This window comes from Aspergillus thermomutatus, assembly GCF_002237265.1.
Source record: "Aspergillus thermomutatus strain HMR AF 39 chromosome Unknown NODE_195, whole genome shotgun sequence".
NCBI lineage: Eukaryota > Fungi > Ascomycota > Eurotiomycetes > Eurotiales > Aspergillaceae > Aspergillus > Aspergillus thermomutatus.
Genome location: NW_020798244.1, coordinates 32,180 through 57,902, shown reverse-complemented (window position 1 = coordinate 57,902; position 25,723 = coordinate 32,180). Strand labels below are relative to the sequence as shown.

The window sequence follows — 25,723 nt, the reverse complement described above, 5'->3', positions numbered from 1 at the left end:
TATTTGGGTTAGGAAATTGGGGGCCGGGTTGGGGACCCGGGAAATGATTCCGCCGGCCCCCGGCCTGCCCCGGGGAGTAATTGTTTTGCCTGTATTGGTAGGGGGAAAAAAGAGGGGGAGGGGTTTTGTTTTGCTGCCCATTCGGAATTTTTTTTTTTTTTTTTTTTTTCTTTTTTTCTTGCCTACTTAGGAAAAAAAAAAAAAAAAAAAAAAAAAAAAAAAAAAAAAAAATTAACTCGGGGCCGTGGAACAGACAAGGATTGAGGGTCCAAGCCTTGTGGCGCAGCGATCATGCGGACTGTGTATGTTTTTGTATTACAATACAGAGGCAGAGTAGCTATGGAGGTAGGCATCGGCATCTGCTTTTGAGCAATGTAGAATAACATTCCAAGGTATGCTTGGCCTCGACAGAGTTTTAATCTTTAAATGTACTAGACTACCTACTGTCTTTAGTATGAAGCCTGTAAGGTGACTAAGGTCTGTCACCACAAAAGTAAAAAAACTAATTCTCTCAACTGCAGCCTAATCAAGGATAGAGTAGTAAGGTTACAAGCGGGGATGTGCTTGGCTCTGCAGCGCTTTGACTCCAAGGACCAGGGATAAGCGTCCTTGATACCGTACTGTACTTCATGGGTGGGAGGTGTCGCAGAGTTTTTAACACCTCAGCATTTCTTTGTTTATTTCATGGATATTGTTGAGTGGCCTTAGCCTCAAGTCCTTGACGTGTAGGTAGATAAGGTATGCTATTTAGACTGCAGTTGACTCATGGCTAAGCATGAAGATGATCGTCTTGACATAAATCTACCTGGACATCCCGCCCAAATTCCAACATGACAAATTGATACTAATTGTAGTCCTTGTCCATGTAACCATAATCTAAATTCAATCTCCCTCTTACTACGTATTATTTTCCCAGAGGATACTTTAAACCCATTATGCTAGTGGAGATAAGCCTGTGCAACGTTTCACAGGGGCACGCCTTGGCAACCTTTAATTCAAATTAAGGGTTGCATTGGCATGACAAATCTCAACCCTTTCAAGTATGCGTCTTTTGAGTCTGGTATGCCCCGACTTTCTACCGAGCTCCTCAGTCTAATACTCTCAGGTTCAGGAGGGAAATCTCGATGCAAGGAGAATGATCAGATATGTACGTTCTCCTTGCCTCTTCTGGCCTTACCAGATGATCTGACCGATGGATTGTGATATCATCTCAAGGGAGCAAACCAATCTGACTCAGGCATTTGGTCCAGATTGCAATCTTGATTCGTTCATACTCGGAGATTATCTCGAGTTTATTTGCGGGAATGTACGGAGTCTGTTGTGCTCAAGACTTGTCACTTACTACTACACCCAAGTGTAGCATTCGAGGTGCCGTGATACATATCTGCTACATCCCTGCTGTTGCCCTGGAATGTAATCCTCAAGACCAGGCTTCTTTCGCTCGCACCAGCAGAAACATTGTTGATCAAGACAGTCCGTCCACCGGCGTTTGGACAAGATGTGAGAGTGGAAGCAATTTAGATGCAACTGCAGATCGTCCCGCCGTCCGTCTTGACCCGCCAGTCGGCGAAGATATGCAGTACTACTTCCCCGAAGCTAGACAGATCATATCCCAAGACTGATAATGGACTTTTCTTTTGGCTAGTGACTTGTCACTTGAGGTTGATTTTGGGCCGTAGATCGTTTTATTCTCGAAATCTACCGGGGAGGTCAATGATCAGTAGACTATTATCTGCATACCTAGTATGTGGATTCGACGCAGCCTACGTATCACCAACGCAACCTGCCTCAGAGGCCGTACTGCAAGGCTGGTCAGCCCCTCATCTTATCATTCTTCACTCGTTGGTTGTCGAAGTGAATAAACACCATCTCAATATATGAGACCTCAGCTGCAAGTCACCAGCCACTGCATAACAGTATGAACCCATGATTACCACTGTCAGATTAATGCAAGGCTTTCAAGCCATCCAAAAGTCAAAATACAACGAGTGTGACAATGTGACGATACACTTTTTTGTACTCCGTAAGAACTCCATAATTTACAACCAGTGGACCGGCCAAGTGGCCAAGAAGAATAGACCAGGATTCAGCAGGCTTTGTTGGCGATACGCTTATCCTGAGTCAGGGACTGCACTGGTCGATGACTAGTAGATTCTGCGACGATAGTCTGACTCTTCCCGGTACAATTGTTATTATTATGATTATAGAATTCAGCCTATGGAAGATGTGGATGATTTCGCTGTATTACTCTCGCTCTCACTGACCCCCCAAGAATGAAATTCTTTTTACAGAGTCTTTCAGTGGATTGTGGAATACTCTTCATAGAAACTGGAAGCGAAAACTCTCTTGTCCCGAGGGTCAATGCTGGCTGTGCGTAAACCTTATCCACGACCTTTACTTTGAGTGATGATGTCCTCTACATGGTCATGAACGAACATTGCGCCTTATATTCACTGCAGTCTCCATGAACATGGGAAATACTCTATAGTCGGACAAGTCTCTCATTCCAGCAATATAATAAATAGCCTACATACCGCACTCATCAAAAGCGCGGTATGGTGGATGCGCTCTGCCAAGGATGGTGTCAGGCCTGTGACTAATCCGAATGTAGTTGCCTAATCCATGATATCCATTCAAAATAAGGACAAAGAGGTTGATGATGGATTCATGAAATGATATTCGCACCTTAAAAATGTCTAGAGTAAAGTACCTTAGAAGTACAGATGTCAAATCTGTCATCGCACGATTTCTACCAGGTAGTGGTAGAGTTCATGTTCGCAATTTTAACCTTGGTATGGAATACTCCATGAGTCTGTCTTCGAACGAGGCTGATCCAGACGACGACGAGAGTTCTGTGGCTTAACGAATACGAAGACGAGAATCGCCACAGTCGCTTCGCTCAGGATAATAGTCTGAGTACTCCATAAAGGTTCATAAAAATATGATCAGGCTCGTACCGAGTAAGGTAATCATAATTCATGTAGACTTCGGAAATAAAGGATATGACGGATATACGGCAGTGCCTAGAGGCCAGATAAGGGTAATTCCAACGAGAAGCCCACAAGGCGACGACTAGTGCATTTGTGGACCACCTCAAGTCGTAAGATCCAGTCCAAGATGGCGTCAACCATTACTATGATTTTTGACTGGTCTGGCATTAATCCTTAATTTCTTTTTTTATTCTACTCTGCATGGATTGAAATGATATTATTTTGTCGGGCGTAACCGCTGCACAACAACCTCTGGTCCAGGTTAAGCCTATTATTAACATATCGGCCGGGGCGATCGATAAATTGTGCATCCAAGGTAGGCAGTACTCCATATGTAAGAGATATATTCATAAGTGGGGGATTTCCAGAATCCCCACTTTCGTGAAGACTTATGCCCAAACCAAATTCAAACCGGAAGTTGGAGACAAAAGTTGGTCTTTAAGTGTCTGTATCAGACTGTCAGTAAGAACTAAATATAACAAAACCAGGATGATGATGATGATGATGATGATGATTATTATTATTACTGAGACATTGAGACTATCTATTAGTAGTTCAAAGTCGACTAGACTCAGACTACATGGGGAGAAGTGGAGCCTTGGGCAGGGTAGATGGGACCTTTCTTTCTAAGCGAGCTTAAGGTTCCTCGTGTTGGATTAAGCTTAAGCTTCAGAAAGTCGCGCACTAATCAGTATTAGGGTGCGATCAAGCGATCAGAGCGCCACCGTACTGTGCGTAACCTTGTATTATTCCATTTTGATTGGACTCCGAGGCCATTAAGTGGGGTTTAGTACGTATTATTGTAATTTTGTGACCAGTGACCACCGACGCTAGAGAATTAACATAGTGTCTCGGCCCTACCGGGGCCCGAGCAATATTTGATTTTGTTGTCATTTGTTACCTGACATTTCCCGCAGACGAAGCCAACCTTGAGAATAATAGGGAGAATTGCCAAGTCTTGACCTATCTTGAGTTCGCAGACAACAGAGGACCCAGATCATGATTCATGACCGTATGACAAGGTATGTACTGCTGTCAAGGAAGTCCAGAATGCTACCTCCTTGAATCTGTCAGCAGTCAAGACTTTAAGTTTGAGATGGGCAATAACTTGATACGTACTGTGGAACGAGGCATCTGGTATGCATTATGTTGGACATGATGACACTAGAAGCTAGAACATGCATAATCTTGAAGTGTACATTAGTCAAGTCTTGATTTGAGCTGTATTGGATACTGGTCGCATTCATAGGCATCCCCTACCTTACTTCCAGTTTGCTACCCTTCTGAAGATTGGTCATGCTTAGTTCATTTCTACTCAAATCTGGTTCCGTGGTATCCTCTTACAGTTTTCTCTTCCAAAACCATGGATCGCTCAAGAATGAACAAGGTTAAATGAAACTTGGTAAGTTGATATTCATCAATCATTCATACTTCTAGTTCACAAACAAACATAAAATAATACATAACCTCATTGAATACAGACACCAATAAATGGTCCAAAGCATTCCATTTGCCGTTGTTTCATCCTGGATACCCACATGGATCCTTTCTCTGGCTGTTTCTCGGCGCTGAGACAGCGGCCAGCGCCTATGAGGCCCAAGCAACCTAACATATGGTTGTAAACTTGTAATTAATAATACTCTACGGAGTATTCTTTTTTTCTTCTTTCCCTTTTGCCTTTTATTATTTCTTTCGATTTTAACTTCTGAATAAAAAAAAAAAATAACTTTGAATCGTGTGGGGTTCAGAGTTGAGACTGTCTCCACTCTATCTGTACTTACTCCTGCTGAGTGCTGATGCTTTTCTATTATTACTATTATTTTATTATTATTCTTATAATTCTTGTGATTCGTACTACTATTATTCTCTCTCCTCCCTGTCTCTCTTATTTTGCTTTTACTTTTTCTTTTTGTCCCTCTCTTTTATTATCTCTCCTTCTTCCTTTCCTCCCTCCTTCTTGCCTCATTTCTTCCTTTTACGACCCTCCTTTTATGACCCTTTTCCAAACTGACACAGTTCCTCTCTCACATATCCTGATCCGATCTATTATCCAGAGATTTCATTCTTCTTCAGTCCAGGTGCGTACGAAAAGGATCTTTCATATGATGTCAACCCTTTCCTCCCTCACTTCAGTCTGTGATACCGCATGGCCAATTGACTCGGCCTTCCCTGCATTCTTCCCTTTATTCTCCTTATCGTCTTTCCCCACTCCCTTTTGTTCTGCCTTGTTTCTGCTTCCTCTCCTTCAGTTCTACATTCCAGCTCCCCTTGTCTCTCCTGTCCCCTCCCCATCTTCACATTCCAGAGCAGTAGATCATCTTAAAGAATTACATTAACATCGCTTCTGCTCGTCCACAGTCCTCCTCTCAGCTCTACCGTTATCTGTCAGATCTGTCGGTCGTCCGTATCTCGACCCGAACTGATTTCCTTTTCCGGAAATCCTCTACAATCTCATCAAGTGCCTAGTCTCTATCGCAGCTGAACTACTCACAAAGTCCACGCATTTAATCACGAGGCAGAGGCATATCATACACCCTATCTAAGCCAGCTCCAAACCAACAACCGCCACCATCATTTCGTACTTTGCAAAGCCATCTGCCCTGGCGCTCAGACCTTCCACCGTCACGGGTGCTTATCCAGATCAGCGAGGGTGGATGGAGACGTATCACGGTCACGTCCGCACTCCGGCGGACGCCATCATTCTCTTCGAAGCATGCCGTATCGGCCTTCTTCCCCGCGTTCAGAGACGACTTTCGGAGAAAGAGCGCCAATCTATCCAGTCTGGTTCTGTATTCGTCTGGGATGAGCGTGAAGCGGGTATGCGACGATGGACAGACGGTAAATCATGGAGTGCCAGTCGAGTATCGGGCAGTTTTCTCACCTACCGCGAGATGGAGGGCAAGCGCGGCGGTACCGTCACGCAGCCACTCAGAGCCGGTAAAACGCCGGACAGCAGAGGGAGCGACGACGACCGCGGGGACGGTGCTGACGATGGGCCTGACGGGTACCGATATAAGCCGGACGGACTCATGAAGCAGTCCTTCAGCATCACCACCTCTACCGGCCAGCATCTCCACCTCATCAGCTACTACTCGCGATCGCACCCGGCTGCTGCCACTCTCCAACAACCCTCCACTGACCCTGCATTACGACATGTGCGCCCTCAGAAAGGACTGTATCCCGAATCAACCGTCAACGACCAGCAGAATCTGCCGGTAGTCACCCGCGGCCCCATGGCGGGCGCCGCTTACTCTGTCCCTCATCCGATGAGTGCATATGTGCGCGCTGGAGCTACACATCCTCAATCATATACCCCGCCCTATGCATGGCCCCCAACACCGCTGGGGACTCCGCCCACCATCACTCTGCCATATGGCGCCTCCTACTTGTCTGCCGTACCCACACCTAACGGCCCAGCCATTGCGTACGGGCAACCGCTTCCGCATCACCATCCGGCTCTTCCACCGCCTCCACCACAACACGGACTGCCTCCGCCGTATGACCGACCAATACATCCGGCTCATCCAGCTGAAAGCCCGTTACCACCCGCTATCCCACCCCCCACAGCGCAACATACACCCCTACCGGCACTCACAGGGCGCTCGCCTCGCCTAGCTCCCGACGCGCGCGACAATCACCAACGAAGCCCGCGAGATTACCCAACACCTTCGGTAGACCCTCGAATCCCATCCCCTCGCATGCACGCTCCTCCTTCCGCCTCACATAGCAACGGCGTGGGACCCGCTATGCGCAGCCCGCGGATAATCAGCCAGGCACCCCCAACCACCTTACCACAGGTCGCTCCCCCGTTATTGAACGGGACCTTTAGACCAGCTGATTCCAACAGCAACGGCACAGCCAGTACCTCCGCCACCACCGTTCCCAGCATCGGGGCGCTGATGAACGGCGCCTCGGGTCCCTTATCATCCATCACACCCGCGCCGTCGAACAAACTCAACGCTCCTCGCTTGGGCGGCAGTCCGCGCGCGGAAGGGCCGAAAGATATCCCCAGCGAAAAGATTGGGTTTGGAGGCGAGGATATGCGAGCTCTGCGGCAGTTGGATCGAGTCTTTACCGCTTAGAGTCTCTTCGTTTCCATCGTATAGCAATCCCGTCTCATTGATTGTCAGACGAGGAATGCTGTCCTTCGTTTGCTTTTCATTGTCTTTCTTCTATTGTCATGGAGGGCTTGGCGTTCACAAGAGGTGCATTGTTCTTATTCATTAGCATGGGTGGGATCTCGATCTATCTTTGTATCGACTTCGACTTCGAATCGAATGGGCATTTTTTGCATTTGTTTCCATAAATGTGCCACGCTAGCTTGCATTGGGACCGGTAGCTGATGGGTCGAACAATACAGACTATTTCGTCCATTTTTCATGTTCGTACATTTAACGAGACTCGCAGGGTACAGATGTAGGTTCAATGTAGGTCACATCATGATTACTTTATCTGTCTGTGGATGGCCATTCATCTCATCATCCTCGCTAGCGTGTCACATGCTACAACCACGACTTATCATCAATCCACCCGCTCTCCCGGCGAAGCGACAGTAACAGTCACTACACCATTCTCCGACGAGCTAGAGGCATCACTGGCCGTCCGCGTCGTCACTCTCGGCGCTGCCGCCGGCGCCGCAGAGTTATCTTTCTCCTCGCTATCCGCCTTCCCATGCGGAGCGAGAATCCCCATCTCGACGTAGCGATCCAACTGGTCGCGAGACGAGGAGCGGTGGCGTCCGCGCAGCCTGCGCGATTCCCACCAGCGCTTCTTGCGACCGAGGAGGTCGCCATCGGTGGCGAGCGCGGAGTCGAGGTCCCCGCGCTGGACGATGAGGGCTTGATCCTCGTTCAGCTCGCAGAAGCCTACCGCGTTGAAGAGCAGGATGATGAGGAGGGCGGGGGCGAAGCCGAGGCCGTAGAGCCAGCCCTGGCTGACTGCCACGCGCAGCGGGGAAACGGACCAGTCGAAGGCGGCGGCGATGGCGTAGCCGGTTCTGAGGCCGAGGAGGGCGATGGCGAGGAGGAATTCCATGGGGCTGGCGGTGAGGTAGAAGGTTGCTTGGGCGAGGGGGCTGGTGGGCGCTGGTCGGTACCGGTAGATGCTGTGCTCGAGGCTGTAGCAGATGACCAGCGTGCCGGCCAGGGACATGAAGGCGGCGAGCTTGAAGCGGAGGTCTGTGGCGAGGGGCTGGGCGCGCAGCGCGGTGAGTTCGGGGCTGCGCTGCAGCTCGATGCCTGTCCAGCTGCGTGGGACGGTCAGGAAGAAGTTGGCTAGCGCGAAGGCGTAGAAGATGATGGGGAGGGAGGATTCCTGGCTGCGTCGGGTGCTGCGCTTGGCGAAGGCGTAGGGGTCGCGGTCGAGGATCTGGCGTTCTTGCCAGGAGGCCCTGCCTGTTGTCAGTACTGCAATGTTTTTCTAGGGGGGGAGGAGGAGGGACAAGTGAAGTATACCAGTGTCGCACAGCCTCCCAGACTGCCGCCATGAGGCCAGGGGTCATCAGGGTGTAAAAGACACTCTGCAGGACCAACGGGGTTCCCTGAATATGGCTGCGGTCTACATCCACCGTCATGATGCAGCTGATCAGTCCGCAGGCAGCGACGAACAGCAGCCACAGCCACTTGAGTCGACGGCCCATGGTGCGACCGGGTAGATACTTGTGTCCGTGTTTTCGCAGATTGAGCAGAGTGAGGAAGATGGAGACAGCAAAGAACGCGGTGAACGCCATCCCGATCGAGGCATGTTGGCCGATGCTGTGGATGGGCGCATAGCAGGAGGTACCGTTGACAAAGGTGCCGTTCTCCTCCATGCGAGGTTGGAACTCTTGGAATGCGAGATAGCAGTCGGTGCCATTGGAGAGCGTGCCGTTGCTGTACAGGGTGTAATTGTACAAGTCCAACGCCGTTCGGTTGAAATGAACTTCGTTGACGATCACGTCGGTCGCATTGGCTCCCGGCTCATATGGAGTCGCTGCTCGAATGTAAAGGAGAGTCATGATGCTTGATGCGCTTCCCTTCTCTCCCTACTGTGTACAACGTCCAACACCGTTGGTGTCCTCAATCGAGGTATCTCGATGCCGCGGTGATCGTCGCGAACAGAGCTCAGAGCTGACAAGAACAAGCTGAACATGGTCGATTCATGATAGAACAGACCACTGCGAGGAGAGCGGAAGGACCGGAGCTTGACGAGGTGATGACGAGATGCGGTGGTATTCGGGACAGTCAATGATGATATGACAGCTGGGATCCATGGGTCCCGTCTGGTGCCTGTCAACGCACTCCATAACTACGGTACTGGTGTAGGCCACTTTGAGGGACTCTAAACCCATTTCAATCACTGCTTCTGGCATTTCCATTTCAAAGTGGTGATGATCCTCAGGCAGAAAAGCATAAACCCCACGATTCGCCTTATCGATAAGATAGTGTGTTGTTATCGATAACCTTACCCGATATCAGCCTACACTACTTTCATTCCTCAGGGACGATGCAAATGTGATCTATGCACTGATTTTGGCCTTCAGCCCAACCCAACTCGACTTGAAAGCCATGCAAACCCCATACATTCCAGTGGCAAGACGGACTACTCCCTGCGAGGCAAACTTAACGATCATTGGTTCTGCAGCTGACTGTTGAGGGATTTCTTTGTGGCCTGCAAGGAACAGTTGAGCTATCCGTTCGTGCTCAGTCCTCTGAGCAGCAGCTAGCTGAACAGCTTGTTCCGCAGGGATGTCGTTTCGACCTTTGTGTGAGGCATCATGTCCATGCGCCTGGCAATCAGCAGTCTACAAGCAATACCTAAGATGAGATTGGGACGAGCGGCGTCCGCGTGGAGATTTGACCTGTGCACCTTTCTTTGAGGACATTGGGATGTTCTGATTGCAGATTCCAAGGTGATTGAATATGAGAGGTATATTCACTTGCAGACCGACAGATCCGTGGCCTCGAGCGAACATACGGTAGTAGCTGGATTCAGAAGTTGTCCACGTGATGGCATATACGAGAAAAATATGGCTGACGACTGATGTTAAGTGCAATATTTGGAAGTCAACCTTGAGGTTGAAAGACACCTAGTCAATATTCAGGCTGAAAATACGCACCGTAGCGCGAGGATGAGTCACAACTTATTGTATCAAGCTGTCAAAAGAGCTTCTGGCCCGCCTTGGTACAGAATAGCGCGGTGCTTTCGTTGAAATGCAAGAGTCCTTGCGAGCGCAGCTTGAACCTGAAGATGATCGATCCATGACTTGGTCCAATGCAAGCCCGGAAGATCTCGGTGAGACCAAACCCCGCAAAGAGATGATGGGGTGCATGAAACTAAGAACTCCAGAGTCGATGCTGTGATCCTACTGGTCCACTATGAGAGAGGAGGTGAGCACAGCTCACCGGAGCAGGTTACACAAATCCATTGCATCTGGGGTGAAATATATGGTAAATACTTGGCGAGGTGGGCCAGTGAGCTGCGAGCATCAGGAAAAAGAACTGTTGACCTCCGTAAGATAGATTAATGGAGGCTTTCTCATACACAAGCGGTCCACTAGTGGGGAATCATAGCATGACTATTGAATTCGATTACTCTGTTTATTCTTTGCCCTCACACACGTTTCCTAACCCTCAGCCTCATACAAATCCAGACCACAAATAACATGATCTGAAAAGACCTCTTCCATACTCAAGTCAAGAAACCTCGGGCTCTTCGTAGTTTATACCCCTGCAGCATCAATCCCAACCTGGCCATAGAAACTCCTCGAAGTGAATAGAAGCAGACGGGCAAAGCGGACGCCCGGAGTGTCACTGTAGTTATGTGATTGGCCCTCAACCAGGAAGCTAATTAATGTACAAGGCTCAAAAGAACGGAACTACTCCGTAAGGAAACTGAGATTTAACCTCAGCCTAACTTTGCACGGACTGCCTACTGACTCCATAGGCAATTGGGCATAGTCCAGTCCGCAGTGTTCTGCATCAGACCATGATCCGATCGGCCCCCATTCTCGGTTGACTTTCCCTGAACGAGATAGCAACACGAGGTCATGTGGTTCTGGTAAGGCCCCGTGGGTCCGTGGCACTACCTGAGTTCCTGAGTTCCTTCGTTCCCTGTTTGTCATTAGGGGTGGCTTGTTCTGTACTCGTAGCGAGACATAACAATGGTACGCTTACAGACTTTTCAACATGGCGATGATGTCAATAGAAGCGATGAGGACAATAGGGAACGAGACCTACTCAGGAGAGTTGCGAAACTAAAGGTGCTCGGGATGATGAAGTTTAATTGACCTCAGGTCCGCCGATCAGCGCATGAGGTAATTAGAAGCCAAGTTTCCTTTTCACATAGCCTCCATGGACCGCTCCACCGAGGAACACAACGGGATGACCCTCCCGTCTGGATCCACTAGGTACCTTACGCTGTGGTGGAGACTGTGTCACGGATATTCATATTCGAATTGATGATATTGAAGGCATCAAGGGACATGAAACTCAAACCTCAGGGTAGTGCGCCAAATTGATGGTCTGGCCGGCAGAGTCTAGACTCGGACACACGACAGCTGCGACAGCTGCGACAGCAAATATGTACATTTCCCCCCGACCAGTATGGGTGATGACTGATGAAAGCTAGCTATTTATGTGCATACAGAAGACCAAGGATTACTTTAGTCACATGCTCTCTCACAGTGGGGCATGTTTCACAACAACATTCTTGACTGCTGGTGCTGATGCTATCCTCAAGGTCATCTGTCCATCTGTTGCGCTCAGCATGAACGATGGCGATGCCTGAGCAGTTGTAAGTAAACCAGACTACCAAAGTCAGAGTCTCCTCAGACTTTTGACTTGCGAGTCATCCACACTAGTGAACTGCACTGTGTAGCACAGTTTCCAATAAGATTGCCATACGCGAAAATGCTCTGAAAAGCGCACTGCTGTGGTTGGCAGAGATTTCCTGCGCTAATGGTAAATCTCCGGCTTGCCTGAACGAGTTATCCCGCTCACCGGCCGCATACCAATTACCTAGTTCAGACAAGGTGGTAGACATTCTCAGTCTGTCACTGCATCAAGAGACTGGACAGCTTGATACATACGGAGTACGGATTCTCATACGGTATCGCTTTCCTGTAGCCTGTACACTAGATAGACAACTACTAGTCCACCTCCTTGAGCCGGTGTTCCGATCATCATGATCACCAAGCTTAAATTCGTTAAGAGGCCATCAAAGAGAAAAAGTAAACTCTTGATCAATGGAAAAATCTACCCCTGGTAATGTATTCCTCCTGCAAGAAGCAACAATGAGGAATCAAAACCGCATTTCCAGCCTCTCAAGCCTCCTCGGGCAACTTCCTAGTCCCGTCGTTCGACAAGCTTAGTTATGAGGTGGATCAACCGTTTCGAATCCCAAGCCATAGAGCGGTAGGAGGTCCAAGCACTCGGAAACAATGCCACCCAATTATGGGGGCCTGGTCTTGTGCCCCGTTCCCTTCAAGGCGAAAAGGAGGGAAAGTTGAGGAAGAGATCGAGTGATCGGACGGATGACGACCGCTGGAGATGAGTATGTTTGCCTACAAGGACATAAGGGCACATGGAAATACGGTCAGTTTGTCAGAGGGTGTATGTACTGAATGAGTCGACAGCGCAGTGACGGAACTTCGAATAATACTGGGATAGTTCATGGCTAGAGCAAGGAACGCTGCGGATGAACTTGTTACAGAGTGATCAGTACGGAGTGGATCTGTCACCAGTCAAGAACTGGCCAGGAATGGAGGGGAAAGGGTGCCTTTTTGGTTTTAGCGACGATTCCCTGTCCTCGGAAGTCTGTGCGAGTCGATCTGGCCCACTTTTCCCCAGATTGTCAGTAGGACGGCGACGACGACGACGACAACGACAACGACAACGATGATGATGATGATGACGGGGATAGTAAAGGACGCAAAAGCACAAAAACTGCATGTTTCCAGAACTTCTCTTCTGTGGGTTGTCTGCCCTTGACCGCCATCACGACCAGGAGGGACAAATTAACCATCATTTATCCCCTGGTCAGAAGAAACTGGAGTCAGGCTGCATGATTTGATCCATCAGGTGCGTCACTCCCACTGAATCCAGCACCAGCCCCCCTCAGTACTAGGAAGAAAGCATTGCTGAATCTGAGACAGAGTCGAGGTGGTAGCGTGGGGGAGTAGCGTCCAGCTGAGCCTGAGCCGTGTCCGTCCTATTCCTGCTAGCATGCATGTAATTCTTAGTCATTACCATTGTTTCTCTAAGAAGAAGAAGATCGACGACGGTTGAAATCTAGTCAAGTATCAGTGAGCAGCCAGTTTCAATTTCTGATGATCAAGGCCATTGCAGACTTCACAGAGGAGTCGACTACTGTTTGAATCTTTCAATGGCTTCTCTCCGTTATTCGGGATCTCTTGCCCATAAAGTATGTAGTCTCCTGACACAAGACTATGAGCTGCCCCCATTAATGCCAACTGTAATATTACCCAAGATTCTCATCTTCATTCAATCGAAGGTAGTCTTCTCATGGTGGATGCAGGGATGAATCTGGGGAAACAAGGCCAGTTGCCAACCGAGATGCATCATATTATTCTCGTAGCCAACGACAGCGTCGAGGATCATCCGCCGTCGTCACCCGTGCATTTGGGATTTGGGAGCGATCAAATCCCCAAATGAACCTGTGAGCGTGTTTTTCTTATTAATAAATATTGATCAACCTTTGCTTTTTAGTTATTTATTTATTTATTTATTTTTAATTTTGAAATGTCCATCAAGTTCCAAGGTTTCCCTCACCTTTCCGGAGTGCGTCTGATCCTCGCGATGGCTTTGGGCTTGGGCTCCAGGTTGCCTCGTTGCTTTTTCCTACCGAGTAGATACCCCGTACTTAGGGATATTCCCCAATCCTCCAGTGAACCAATCACTTGGGTACGTCCAACATGCTTGGCAGCCTGTTTTCTCTCTTCCCAAGTTCCCATAAACACCCCCCCGCATGTTAGAGTTTAGGCAGGCAAGGTGGTGAGGCAGAGAACGTCAACAAGAGAGAGACTGTCATCTGGACAGTAGGTAGGGGTAGATACTCAGTACGGAGTAGGTAAGTTGGTACCAAGATCAGTTGACTGTTGATGGTTGGTTGTTCCAGTGATCAGGGTTCATACGATTCAGCATTCATAGCTCTGGTTAGTATTTGCCTAGTCTGGGCGTCTTTCCCCACTGGGTTTCTATACTTGCATATGGAAGTACGTACAATCCCATAGAGCATAGAGAATACTACCTTACTAACTTGACTTGATGAGGATTGTCATTCTTGTTGGTAGCTTTACTTTTCAGTACTAGAGTTTGCCTTAAGTGCCTGTAATTAATCTTTTACTGACTGCTTCATTCCTCGTTAATTATTACTAGATAGTATTCGGATCAGAAGAATACCTCACCTCATTGCTGAGGATTACCTCTTAGTGGTAAAGACGAAGTAGTATAATATACCTCGCAATCCACCCCCATTTCCCTCAGTTTCTCCCTTTCCTCGAGTCTTCTTTCGCTCTCTTGCTGGCCTCTTGACCCGTCGCCAATCGCAAGTTGTTGACTTGCTGCTACTAAAGTAGTTCCATCTCCACCTCTCATCCACTTTAGTCCACAGGCAGGTGCACCCACTGTGATCACCTCTTACAACCACTACTATCCAGTACGCCTACTACGACTTCGACTAGAAGATACAAAATGACTAACAATGCTCACAGCCAACTGTACGCAGTAGCTCGAGTCCTCAAGGCTTCGACTTTCTGGGAGGCCACCCCTGCATCCATCGCTGCCTCCAACACCAATCTACTTCCATCGCAGCCAAGTCGGCCGACTCCCCACTCACCAGGAAGTCCATCATTAAAAATCGAAAATAAACTCCTTTTACCTGCATATTATTGAAGTTTCGAACACATCCACTGGCCCCATCTTGCAACTCGGTGGTTCGATTCGAGGTTTCAAAGTTACTAAGGTACTAAGGTACTACCACATACGTACAGCAAATCCCCCAAAATCCCCGGTCGCAAAGGATAGACTCGTGCTGTGTTGGATTACCCCTCTTCTTCTTCTTCTTCCTCCTCCTCTTCCCTCTCTTCCCTTCACTCACTTCTCACCACCCAATCTCCGTCTGTCCTTTTTGTGACACCATCCCTGGGGGGGCGGGAACTGCGCCCTCAAACTGCAAGAAATCATCGACTCCGGCAAAGGAAGCCAAGCAGATCTAGAAACCCCAACCCTCGTCCAAGTCATATGTGGACCGGACCACATTCTTTCAATGTTGTCCATGCAAAAGACGCCCGCCTTCATCCTGCCTCCAACTGCGAATCTCGACAGCCATAACCATCATGGCATCCAACCCAACCCACCCGTGGACCACCGCAACTCCACCCGCGCGCTGAGTTTGTCCGAAATCCCCGCCTTTCCCGATGGCCAATCCATGGACGATGCGCTCTCCCACCATGAAAGCATCAGCACCGATGGCACCTCCAACGATTCTCCCGAGTCTTGGGATGGGGGAAGCCACTCCGATGGCACTCCCTCGGTCGACTATGAGATCAAAATTCACGACGCTTCGTACCCGTTCGTCGACTCGACGTTTCCCCGGCTCCCTTCCTCCTCTTCCTCTGCGACTGCCTCCGCCATCATGACAGCCGGCTCGAAACATTTCCAGATTAACTATGTCGCTTCCAATAATTCAGATGAATCCATGGCCGATGATGTGACCCCTAAGGTCGAGGAGATCGATGGTGTGGACGATTTGCAGAGCATCAAACCCCTCGAGGTGGAGCCCGCGATGGCCAGTGCGAGCAGTACTACCACACCCACGGCCGCTCCCGTCAATGTACCACGGAAACGTGGTCGCCCACGCAAACATCCGCTGCCAGTTCCCGGGGGCCAGATCAAGATCACCAAGGGAAGATCCAAGACGGGCTGTATCACTTGTCGACGACGGAAGAAGAAGTGCGACGAGACAAAGCCATCGTAAATACCCACCATTCACCCTCGAGTGTTCGCATGCGTCGCAACGATCAGCTAATTTCGTCTTCCAGGTGTTTGAACTGCCAGAAGAATGCGGTGGTGTGCGAAGGGTACCCTCCCAAGGAGATCTGGAAAAGCGGTAAACAGAAGATGGAGGACGGTAAGGCCCTGAATATCCCTGTGACGTGGCTCAAGTGGATATCTTTCTGACCCATTCATATTGACACGCAGCGGCACGGACCAAAGCGCTCGCAGCTGTACCGCGCTCCCTACCTCTGCTCATCGACGGCGTGGAAACCGAGATCGACCGACGATTCCTTGATCATTTCGTCTACGGCTTCAGTCGCGTGTTGACATTAATCAACGATGACACCAATCCGTTCAAAGAAATCCTCCTTCCCATGGCCGCGCAACATCGAGGGCTGATGCACTCGCTCATGTGCCTGTCCGGTTCACACCTGTCGGCGTTGAGTCCAGAGCCCGAGCTGAAGGAGCGCAAATTCTACCATTTTCACCACGCTATTCAGGATCTCAAAGACAACATCATGTCGTCGAGTATCAAGTCGTCGGGAGATTCCCAGGAGCCGGAGCTTCTGGTAGAGGATCCAATCATCGCATCGACCATCGCTCTCAGTCTCAATACGATCTGCGAAGGGGAGACCAACGGCGAGTACAGGCCGCACATGGATGCTGCGAGGTATCTGCTGGTGACCCAGCAACCACGAAACGAGAAATTCCGGCAGTTCATCGTCGAGTTCTTCCAGTATCACGACGTGTCCAATTCGATCACCTCTCTGGACCGTCGCCCCGCCCTCCGGAGTGATGACCTAAAGCTTCCCGACTTTGTGCCTCAACAGGCGGGGATGTTTCTCGGCGTGTTCGACGGCCTGTTCAACTATATCTCCGATGTCACAAGGCTGCGCGATCGCATTCGGCAGCGATCAAACGAAGGATACGAGCCTGCCGTTGACTACCAGATTTTGAGCGATGCCGTCTCGATAGACTCGGCCATCCGGGCCTGGGAAACATCTCACCCCCCCGACACACCAAATTGGTTCCTGGCACAGCTGTACCGTCAGTCGACATGGGTCTATCTGTACCGCACCATCCGTCCGTCCAAGCCAAGTGATAAGATTGCTCAAGTGGTGGATGATGGTCTTGCCTTCTTGGATCAACTGCCGCAAGATTCTGGAGCCTTTAGCATCGTACTGATGCCCTTGTTCCTCCTTGGTTGCTCGGCATTCCTTCCTCGTCAGCGAGACCGGATTCAGAGAGGCTTCGAGTCCCTCAAGGCTTACTCCAACCTGCGTAATATCGAGCCCGCTTTCAAGGTGGTTCGGCGGGTATGGGAGGTCATGGACACCAAAATCGAGGACAGCTGGGACTGGGAGAAGATCATCAAAGATATGAACATGGACTTCCTCATCACCTAGCTTTTGCTTTCCCGTCCTTCCTTGTTTCAGTCAATATTCCCCCTTGCATTCTCGTGAATTTGTGATGATATATGTACGTTATTCACGATTTTCTTTCTTCTTCGTTATGTTCTGGTGTGGGAGCATCCGCCATGGTCGGGATGACACATACGGCGTTCTGTGATCAAACATCTGCATCGGGGGTTTTCTGGGGTTCAGCGGTAGGGTCTGGTCTGTCTAAGCGGGCGATGTAAGGACACCCTACAAAGTGCCGAATCGGGTTTTGTGGAGGTGTTTGAGCAATAGCGGCAGGGCAACGTCCATATTTGAAACCAAAAAAGGAGTCGGTTGATGGTGCGCAAAATGCTGTTGTCCTATTTTCTGTTGATTTGTATCCTGCCTGTATTTGTATGCATTGAGTGTATGTCCTTGATGAGTTGCATTTCTTTGCTGATGTGATATCCAATTGATACCAAGCATATTCATTTATTTGCCACTTGTTTCACTATATGGACAATGATCTGATACCGCAAGTTATATACATGCGTTAATGCAAGATATTACTCGATTAGTCTTGATGAATGATGAATTGGACTGAAGTGAACAATCCCTAATTCATCCAAGACATTATTGCTACATAGTGGCATGTATCTGGGGGTACCTATGGAGTATCTACCGCCGGTTCTATCACCAGGACTACGGGCCAACTTCTTGACAAGAATTCCTCTCCGTCTATCTAGTTACCTATTGCCTATTGAAATGTTGACCAGCTGCCAGGCACACGTCGATATATAGTTGTCATGTGACAATGAAGTTTGTTTTGGTCGCCACCATCTCAATTGAGGTATCGTCAACTCTCACTGTGGTCATCGCACAACATCCATCATCGCATCAGATCATCTAGAATCGACACATCCGATGTCAGATACTGCCAAAGTGTCAAGGATGACCGACTTTAGTAGAAGTGGGTCGAACCCCGAACTGCAGAATAATGGAGCCCATAACAGAATGGCTCTACTTATCTTAAAAAAGATAGCGTTCATTCGATCCTGACTGGTAAATATTCACATGCTAGGTATAATTCCAGTGATCGATCTGAGAACAGCCCTGTTCGTCACAAGTCACGACAATAAATTCGAGACCTGGTCGACTTTACTAGAGACCTGCTCTAAGCGAAGGACTAAGACAACGGGACGACTCCATCCGAACTGTCAGCAGCCAATGGCACAATGACCAGCCGTTGGTCCCAGACGAGTCCCGACTCCCAACTCCAACCAGACTAAATGAGCTTTTTAGAGGCACCCCAGGGGCTTAGGCGCCTATCGACGAGATGTCTTACCCCATGTTCTTGGCCGTTGGGCAAATTCTCACCGTTTGCGTTCAGAGGAGGACATTTTGCTTGTCCGTGATTGTTGATACAACGAAATCTGGCCACTTGTGTTGTCTCCCCCGCAGCAAGCCTGTTCGGGCTGTGAGCCGGGACCCAGGATGGAGAAAGATGACGAGCTGATCACGGAGCTGAAAGACCCCGAAGACCTCGTCATTGCCGAGAGATTACAAGACCGAACCGCGACATTCAACTTGTCCCTGCGCGCCGTCAATCCGGTCGATGTATGCGTTAAGGGTCTATCGCTGGAAGTTGACACGACGCCCCCAATATGGGAGACGCCGCCGTCACAGATATGGCGTCGGCTCTGCGGGAAGAAGGTGGACGTCCAGACACATAAAACTGTCCTCGACAGCGTCGACGCATCCATGCCTAGTGGGAGTCTAACGGCGATTATCGGTAGCAGTGGGTCTGGCAAGACATCGCTGCTCAACCTTATGGCTGGTCGGATGAGCTTGACCAAGGCTAAAGTCTCCGGGGCGACCACCTTTAACGGGGTCGCGGGCATTGAGGGGATTCGCAGCGCATATGTCATGCAAGAGGATGTGCTAATTCCCACCCTGACGGTTCGAGAGACCCTGCGGTATTCGGCGGATCTGCGATTGCCGCCGCCAGTGACGCATGAGGAGCGCCGTCGGATTGTCGAGCAGGTGATATTGGAGCTGGGGCTGAAGGAGTGTGCCGACACGCGGATTGGGACAAACACACATAAGGGCTGCAGTGGAGGGGAGAAGAGGCGGACGAGCATTGGCGTACAGATGCTGGCGAACCCGTCGGTGGTCGGTGTGTTGTTCTGCGACGAGCCCACGACGGGACTGGATGCAACGAGTGCTTTCCAGATAATTCGGACTCTGAAAAGGCTCGCGGAGGACGGTCGAACCGTCATCGTTTCGATCCATGCCCCCCGCTCCGAAATCTGGAGTCTCTTTGACAATGTGATTCTTTTGGCACGGGGATCCGTGCTGTACAGTGGACCGCTTCGGGACTCCCTGCCCTATTTCGAGGCGTGCGGTCATGTTCTGCCACCGTTTGTAAATCCAGCTGAATTTCTGATCGACCTTGCGGCTATTGATAACCGGACGGAGGCGCTCGAGGCCCTGTCGACGGCCCGAGTGGAGCTTCTCAGAGCTGCCTGGAAGTCTCGAAGCTCAGACAGAAAACCAATCGAGCAGCCTAGGCAGGAAAGCAAGACGTCTATTGCGTCGGGTTTAGTTACACCTATAAATAAGGCAGTGCCCTTCGGTCAGCAGTTCCGTGTTCTGACCTCTCGGACCTTCACGACAACAATCCGAGACCCTCTCGGCGTGGCGGGAAGTCTTCTGGAGGCCGTGGGGATGGCTGTCATCAATGGCTGGATTTTCTTACAACTTGATGAGAGTCAAGCTGGTATTCGATCGCGACAAGGCAGTCTGTATACAGCAAGCAGCCTCAACGGATATCTGATCCTTCTTTATGAGACGTATCGTCTGACAATCGACATACGTCTATTCGATCGCGAGAGAAACGAAGGCGTCGTGAGCGTCCCGGCCTTCTTGCTGAGCAGGCGTGCGGCGCGGCTCCCTCTAGAAGACCTGCCTGTGCCTGTTATCTTCGCGATAATATACTACTTCATGGTCGGATACCGGCTCAGCGCGGGCCAGTTCTTCATCTTCTTGGTTCTGACTATCCTCACTCACTACATTGCCGTTACCTTTGCGGCCGTCTCGATTGGCGTCGCCCGCAGCTTCCCCGGTGCGAGTCTTGTGGGCAACCTCTCATTCACCCTACAGTCGTTCGCGTGCGGGTACTTTGTACAGTCGAACCAGATCCCTGTGTACGTGCGGTGGCTAAAATGGGTGGCATATACATTCTACATTTTCGGTGCCCTGTGCGCCAACGAATTTATCGGGCCTAGCGGGCCCCCAGAGGGCCAGTTCTACGATTGTCCATATTCGACGGACCCATCGGATCCCGCATGCACGCAATACACGGGTCGGTACATTATGGAGAACCTGGGGTTCCCGTCGAACTGGATCTGGCGGCCTATTGTGATCCTCGTGGCCTTTGTGATTGGTCATTATCTACTCGCTGCCTTGTTGCTCCAGTACAATCGCTTCGCCATTGACATCGCGCAAGCGCGGAAGACCGACGTAGATTTATCCGCGGGTAAAGAGAAGTTTGCCGAACGTCGCACCGAGGAAGCTCGTCCTGTCACTATCACGCTGGACAAGTATGCTTTAGAGATCCGGAAACGCCAGGTCTTTCGCCGGGGATCGCGGACGCTACCCATCCTCAAACCCATCACCGCCGAATTCCAGCCGGGGCAATTGAACGTCATCATGGGCCCGTCGGGTAGCGGGAAGACATCGCTGCTCAACTCTATTGCACGGAGGCTAAGGGGTTCATTGGGGACACAATATCGACTGCAGGGAGACATGCTCTATAATGGTGCTGTCCCTTCGGAGAGCGTGGTCCGGTCGGTGACATCTTTCGTCACACAGGATGACGACGCACTGATGCCGTCGCTGACGGTGCGCGAGAGTCTCCGTTTCGCAGCTGGCCTGAGGCTGCCCCAGTGGATGTCGCGCGAGGAGAAGAACCAGCGAGCGGAGGAGATTCTACTCAAGATGGGATTGAAAGAATGCGCGGACAATCTGATAGGGAGCGAGCTCATCAAGGGCATCAGCGGCGGGGAAAAGCGACGAGTCACCATCGCCATTCAGATCCTAACCGACCCTAAGGTGCTGCTACTGGACGAGCCTACCAGCGGGCTAGATGCGTTTACAGCCACATCCATTATTGACGTCCTCAAAGCGCTGGCAGCGGAGGGCCGCACCCTGATCATGACCATCCACCAGTCACGGTCGGACCTGTTCCAGCACTTTTCGAATGTCCTGCTACTGGCCCGAGGAGGATACCCCGTGTATGCGGGTGAAGGCGAGAAGATGCTCCCGTACTTCCGGTCCTTGGGATACGAGTGTCCCAAGACCACGAATCCTGCTGACTTTGTTCTGGATCTGATCACGGTCGACCTACAGCAGGAAGATAGAGAAGCGCTGACCCGCGAGCGCGTGCGGAAGTTGATCACTAACTGGGATGGTCAACGACCGGAAGAGGGCCGGCGCCCGTCACAGATTGCGACTCCGGCGGAACTTGGGAGCTTGAAGAGACTGATGCTTCCTTTTCGGATCACGTACCCATTGGTGCTGCACCGTGCCGCGATCAATTTCTGGCGCCAGCCGCCGTTGGTGATGGCCCGGTCAATGCAGGTGGTAGGGATCGCGATCATCATGGCCCTGTTCTTTGCACCGTTGAAGAATGACTATGCTGGCGTGCAGTCGCGGATGGGTTTCATCCAGGAGTTTGCTGCGCTGTATTTTGTCGGTGAGTGCTTCGCCCGATGGAGTACTACGCTTTAGGTTCATGATGCTAATGAGGTAGGGATGCTGCAAAATATCGCCATCTACCCGAACGAACGGGACGTCTTCTACCGGGAGGAAGCGGACAATTGCTACTCTGCCGAGACTTTCATTCTACAGTACACAACGCTAGAAGTGCCCTTTGAGGCGATCTCTTCGATCATCTTCGGGGTGCTCGCGGCCTACGCGGATAACCTGGAACGCAGCGCCAAGATGTTCCTCATCAGCGCATTCAACTGCTTCTGCATCATCAGCTGCGGCGAGTCTGTAGGAATCATGTTCTGCACGCTCTTCTCGCACGTCGGATTCGCCGTCAACGTCACATCCATTCTCCTGTCTATCTCCACCATCCTGGGTGGCGTGATGAGCCTGAACGTCAACGACGTCCTTCAGGCGATCAACCACCTGTCCCCGATCAAGTACGCAATCGCCAACCTGGCGCCGTACGCGATGCACGACCAGCATTTCACATGCACAGCGTCGCAGCTTCTCGCGGATGGGACCTGCCCGATCCAAAGTGGGAAGCAGGTGCTGCAGCTGTACAATCTCGACAAGAACGGGCCGATGAACGTGATGGCGCTTGGCGTGTGCACGATCATTTACCGATTGGTGGCGTATGCGATGCTCAAGGTGCTGCGTGAGGGATTTTGGCGTCGACTGCGGTAGGTGACTGACATCATCCGTAAGTTATTCGTGCTTTGTATCTCAGGTCGTTATTAGTAGTGGTAGCTACTCGCCAATGAGAAACCGTTGCCAGACAAGAGGACTCACGGGATGACTTCTACATTCAGATGCGTAGACGATGGCCTGGAAGAGTAGTCTAGACCACACCACTCTCCATCCGAAATCCAAGCAGGGATCGGTGTGGATCCTCACTGCACCAGTAACACTACGATGCATCTGCGTCTGCTTATTAACATTCCCTGTACAGAATACGGAGGACCAATCAATATCCAGTCCATTCCTTCCAGTCGAGGGGAGGGAAATTCCCTCGACACTGAGGTGGTGAGTAAGAGAAAATCAGGCATCAAGGCAACCATTCCATACTGACCAATCAATCAGACGTCCGGATAAGGTTAGTACCAAGGCAATATCTGCACTGCCTTATCTCAGCACTGACTGTCATTGACACCGGCTCATTGGCTAGAACCAGATCCACCAGAAGCCAATGGGACTAGACCGGAGTAGATCCTTGGCTGTTGTTCCACTGTGGCGCTGAGGTACGTAGCCTACTCCATTTTACTTGCAGACTGCAGACTGCAGTTACGGAGGACATGCTTGGATACGGTCCACTCCCCTGCCTTGCTTGCTTTGTTTGAATCTTGGTGGTGGTAGCCTGGTAGCCTGGTACTTTCAGGTAGTGGTTGTGATGAGACCGGCAGGCTTAGCGTGATTGAGAACTTTTACTTTTAGCAGAGGAAGATATTTTGTAATCATTGATATTTAACAAGTCTAGTCTATATTTCCCGTGCATACATGTCTGCATAACTTTTTTATCATCTATCGTATAGCATAAACATGAACATGAACATAAACATGAATCGTAGCCTGTCACTCGACCTGTTCGACAGGGAGAGCAGCTAGCGGTCTCATGACAAAGAGAGAGTGAACTCAACCAGGAGTCAGAATATGTCCCGGTATTTTGAGAGTAACAAAAAGAGAAAGAACAAAGCTCCACATGTTCAGGGCCTCAATTGCATCAAGCAAGAGTGGGGGTGACCAGTGGCCGGGTATAGTCTATTGTTGGACGTCGGCTCGCCGACGTCTTGTTGCTTGCTTGCTTGCTCGCTTGACAGGACCAACTCTAGTTTCCAATGTTCAGGACGAAAGAGGTGTTGATAGGGCAGCCGTGGGTGGCATGGTCGTCCTTGGGCTGCAGGTAGGCCTCGGCGCAGGCAGTGTCACCGGCCTTGCAGTTGACGGAGGGGCAGTTGCCGCCGGACTGGGAAGGATCGACGGTGAAGCCGTACTTGGTGAACTCCGAGTTGGAGCCGAGATTGATGCAGGACATGTCCCAGTAGATGGTGTCGCTGGACTGGGTGTACTCGAACTGGAGGACATCGGACTGGTCGGGCGTGGTGGAGAGCTTGATGGAGACGCCGCCGCCGTTGGGGTTGGTCTGCCACTGCTCGGAGTAGGAGCCGCCGCCCGCAGAGAGGGTATGCATGTCACTGACTCTATCAGTGACTGACCACGCGTAGACGGTTTGGCTCAGGTTGTTGACGATCTTGACGCCGCCTCCGGAGGAGGAGGTGGAGTTGTCGCTGCGCTGGATGACATGGGGCAGAGCAGTGGTGAGGGTAGCGAAGGCAGCAGCGATGAAGGCCTTGGTGAACATCATTTTGACTGAGGATGTAGAGACTTGAAGAAATTGTTCTTTTAATTGTTTTTTTAAGACAAATAGGTCTGTTCGACAGACAAGTGATAGTAGTAGTCAAAGATCGACAAGTGAATGAAGCAGTCGAATGACTGAAAAGAAAGGAATGTCACTAGGACGAAGAGAAAGACAACTGACTTGATGATCAAGAGAGTGTTGTTTGATGATGAAGGAGGCCGGAATACCCGTCGCAACGGGGGTTTATATAGCTTCAGATGTGATACCGGAGGCAAGCCAAAATTGCCCGTTTCGGGATAGTCAGGGTCGGGGACCAGATGGCAAAAGTTTTGTATGGATCCGGTAGGTACCATGAGCACACGAGAGGTGAACCAGAAAGCTGACAACGTGGCTGTTGGAACCTGGACCAGTGGATCACTGCTGGATCCATCAGAGGTTTGAACAATCGAAGCCTGAAAGAAGAAGAAGAGAATGAAAGAGCTCCACTGCATCCATAGCCGGAATCAAAGAACTCAGTTTCATTGCCTCTTTAGAGTGTCGTGTGAGACTTGGTTCAGTGACCAAATATTCATATCATTAATTCAGGGCAGACTTTTGAAGTCCCTGGCGATGTTGCATTGAGCCAATCAGACATCACGGCAACACCCATATCTGCACCACTAAGCGAGATACATGCAAGGTTAATGACTCAATATACACTTCATTTTGACCTCATTCAATGGATGAGACTGCTCGATGAGCTGAAAATCATGCAGGAAATATTATCATCACCATCACCATCAATAATAATCCAAAGTAGTTTTGCTTGTATTGCTGTATTGCTGTCTGGACACCAACACCCCGCACAATGTGGCTGATTGTCTACCTTACCAGGGGTATCTACATGTCCAGACTCCAGCCCCAGGGGAAAAGAGGAGGTTGTGATCTATGGTTCGGCCTCTTAGTTCCCTTTTTCTGGAACGCAAAAATCTCAGTGCCTTGAGGGTATTCCCATGGTTCACTGAAGTCTATTTGGTCGTTCGGCAAAGCTTTGTGGAAGCGTGGCATTATCAAATGGGTTGTAGATGTATCTTTGGTATGGCCAAAAGCGTGGCAATACGTCTGACTGTCGGACAAAGTGCGTGCATATTACTCCGACTTACCCGATGATCTCCCGACTCTCTCTGTCAACTGGCTATACTGCTTGTTTGGTTCCGAAGAAGGCAAATCCCACCACGTTCACAGTCATCAACC

The 25,723-nt window shown here is 50.3% G+C and overlaps 5 protein-coding genes across 5 annotated transcripts; 3 read left to right on the top strand and 2 right to left on the bottom strand.

Annotated features, from left to right (window-relative positions):
- Positions 1-5,644: 5,644 nt before the first annotated feature.
- Positions 5,645-7,072, top strand: CDV56_105815 (camp independent regulatory protein; the record flags this gene model as incomplete). The annotated part of the gene is made up of 1 exon (XM_026759434.1): positions 5,645-7,072. The coding sequence occupies one exon, from the start codon at positions 5,645-5,647 to the stop codon at positions 7,070-7,072; it is 1,428 nt and encodes a 475-aa protein (XP_026611982.1).
- Positions 7,073-7,511: 439 nt separating this feature from the next.
- On the bottom strand, positions 7,512-8,985 carry CDV56_105677 (DUF2434 domain-containing protein; the record flags this gene model as incomplete). Its single annotated transcript, XM_026759296.1, has 2 exons — positions 7,512-8,379; positions 8,444-8,985. The coding sequence occupies 2 exons, from the start codon at positions 8,983-8,985 to the stop codon at positions 7,512-7,514; spliced, it is 1,410 nt and encodes a 469-aa protein (XP_026611981.1).
- A 6,269-nt stretch (positions 8,986-15,254) lies between these two features.
- On the top strand, positions 15,255-17,391 carry CDV56_105025 (Zn(II)2Cys6 transcription factor; the record flags this gene model as incomplete). Its single annotated transcript, XM_026758644.1, has 3 exons — positions 15,255-15,961; positions 16,030-16,118; positions 16,190-17,391. The coding sequence occupies 3 exons, from the start codon at positions 15,255-15,257 to the stop codon at positions 17,389-17,391; spliced, it is 1,998 nt and encodes a 665-aa protein (XP_026611980.1).
- Positions 17,392-18,858: 1,467 nt separating this feature from the next.
- Positions 18,859-22,821, top strand: CDV56_104569 (putative ABC efflux transporter; the record flags this gene model as incomplete). The annotated part of the gene is made up of 2 exons (XM_026758188.1): positions 18,859-22,120; positions 22,178-22,821. The coding sequence occupies 2 exons, from the start codon at positions 18,859-18,861 to the stop codon at positions 22,819-22,821; spliced, it is 3,906 nt and encodes a 1,301-aa protein (XP_026611979.1).
- A 1,138-nt stretch (positions 22,822-23,959) lies between these two features.
- On the bottom strand, positions 23,960-24,496 carry CDV56_104412 (putative extracellular thaumatin domain protein; the record flags this gene model as incomplete). Its single annotated transcript, XM_026758031.1, has 1 exon — positions 23,960-24,496. One exon carries the CDS (start codon positions 24,494-24,496, stop codon positions 23,960-23,962), a length of 537 nt encoding a protein of 178 aa, XP_026611978.1.
- Positions 24,497-25,723: the final 1,227 nt, after the last annotated feature.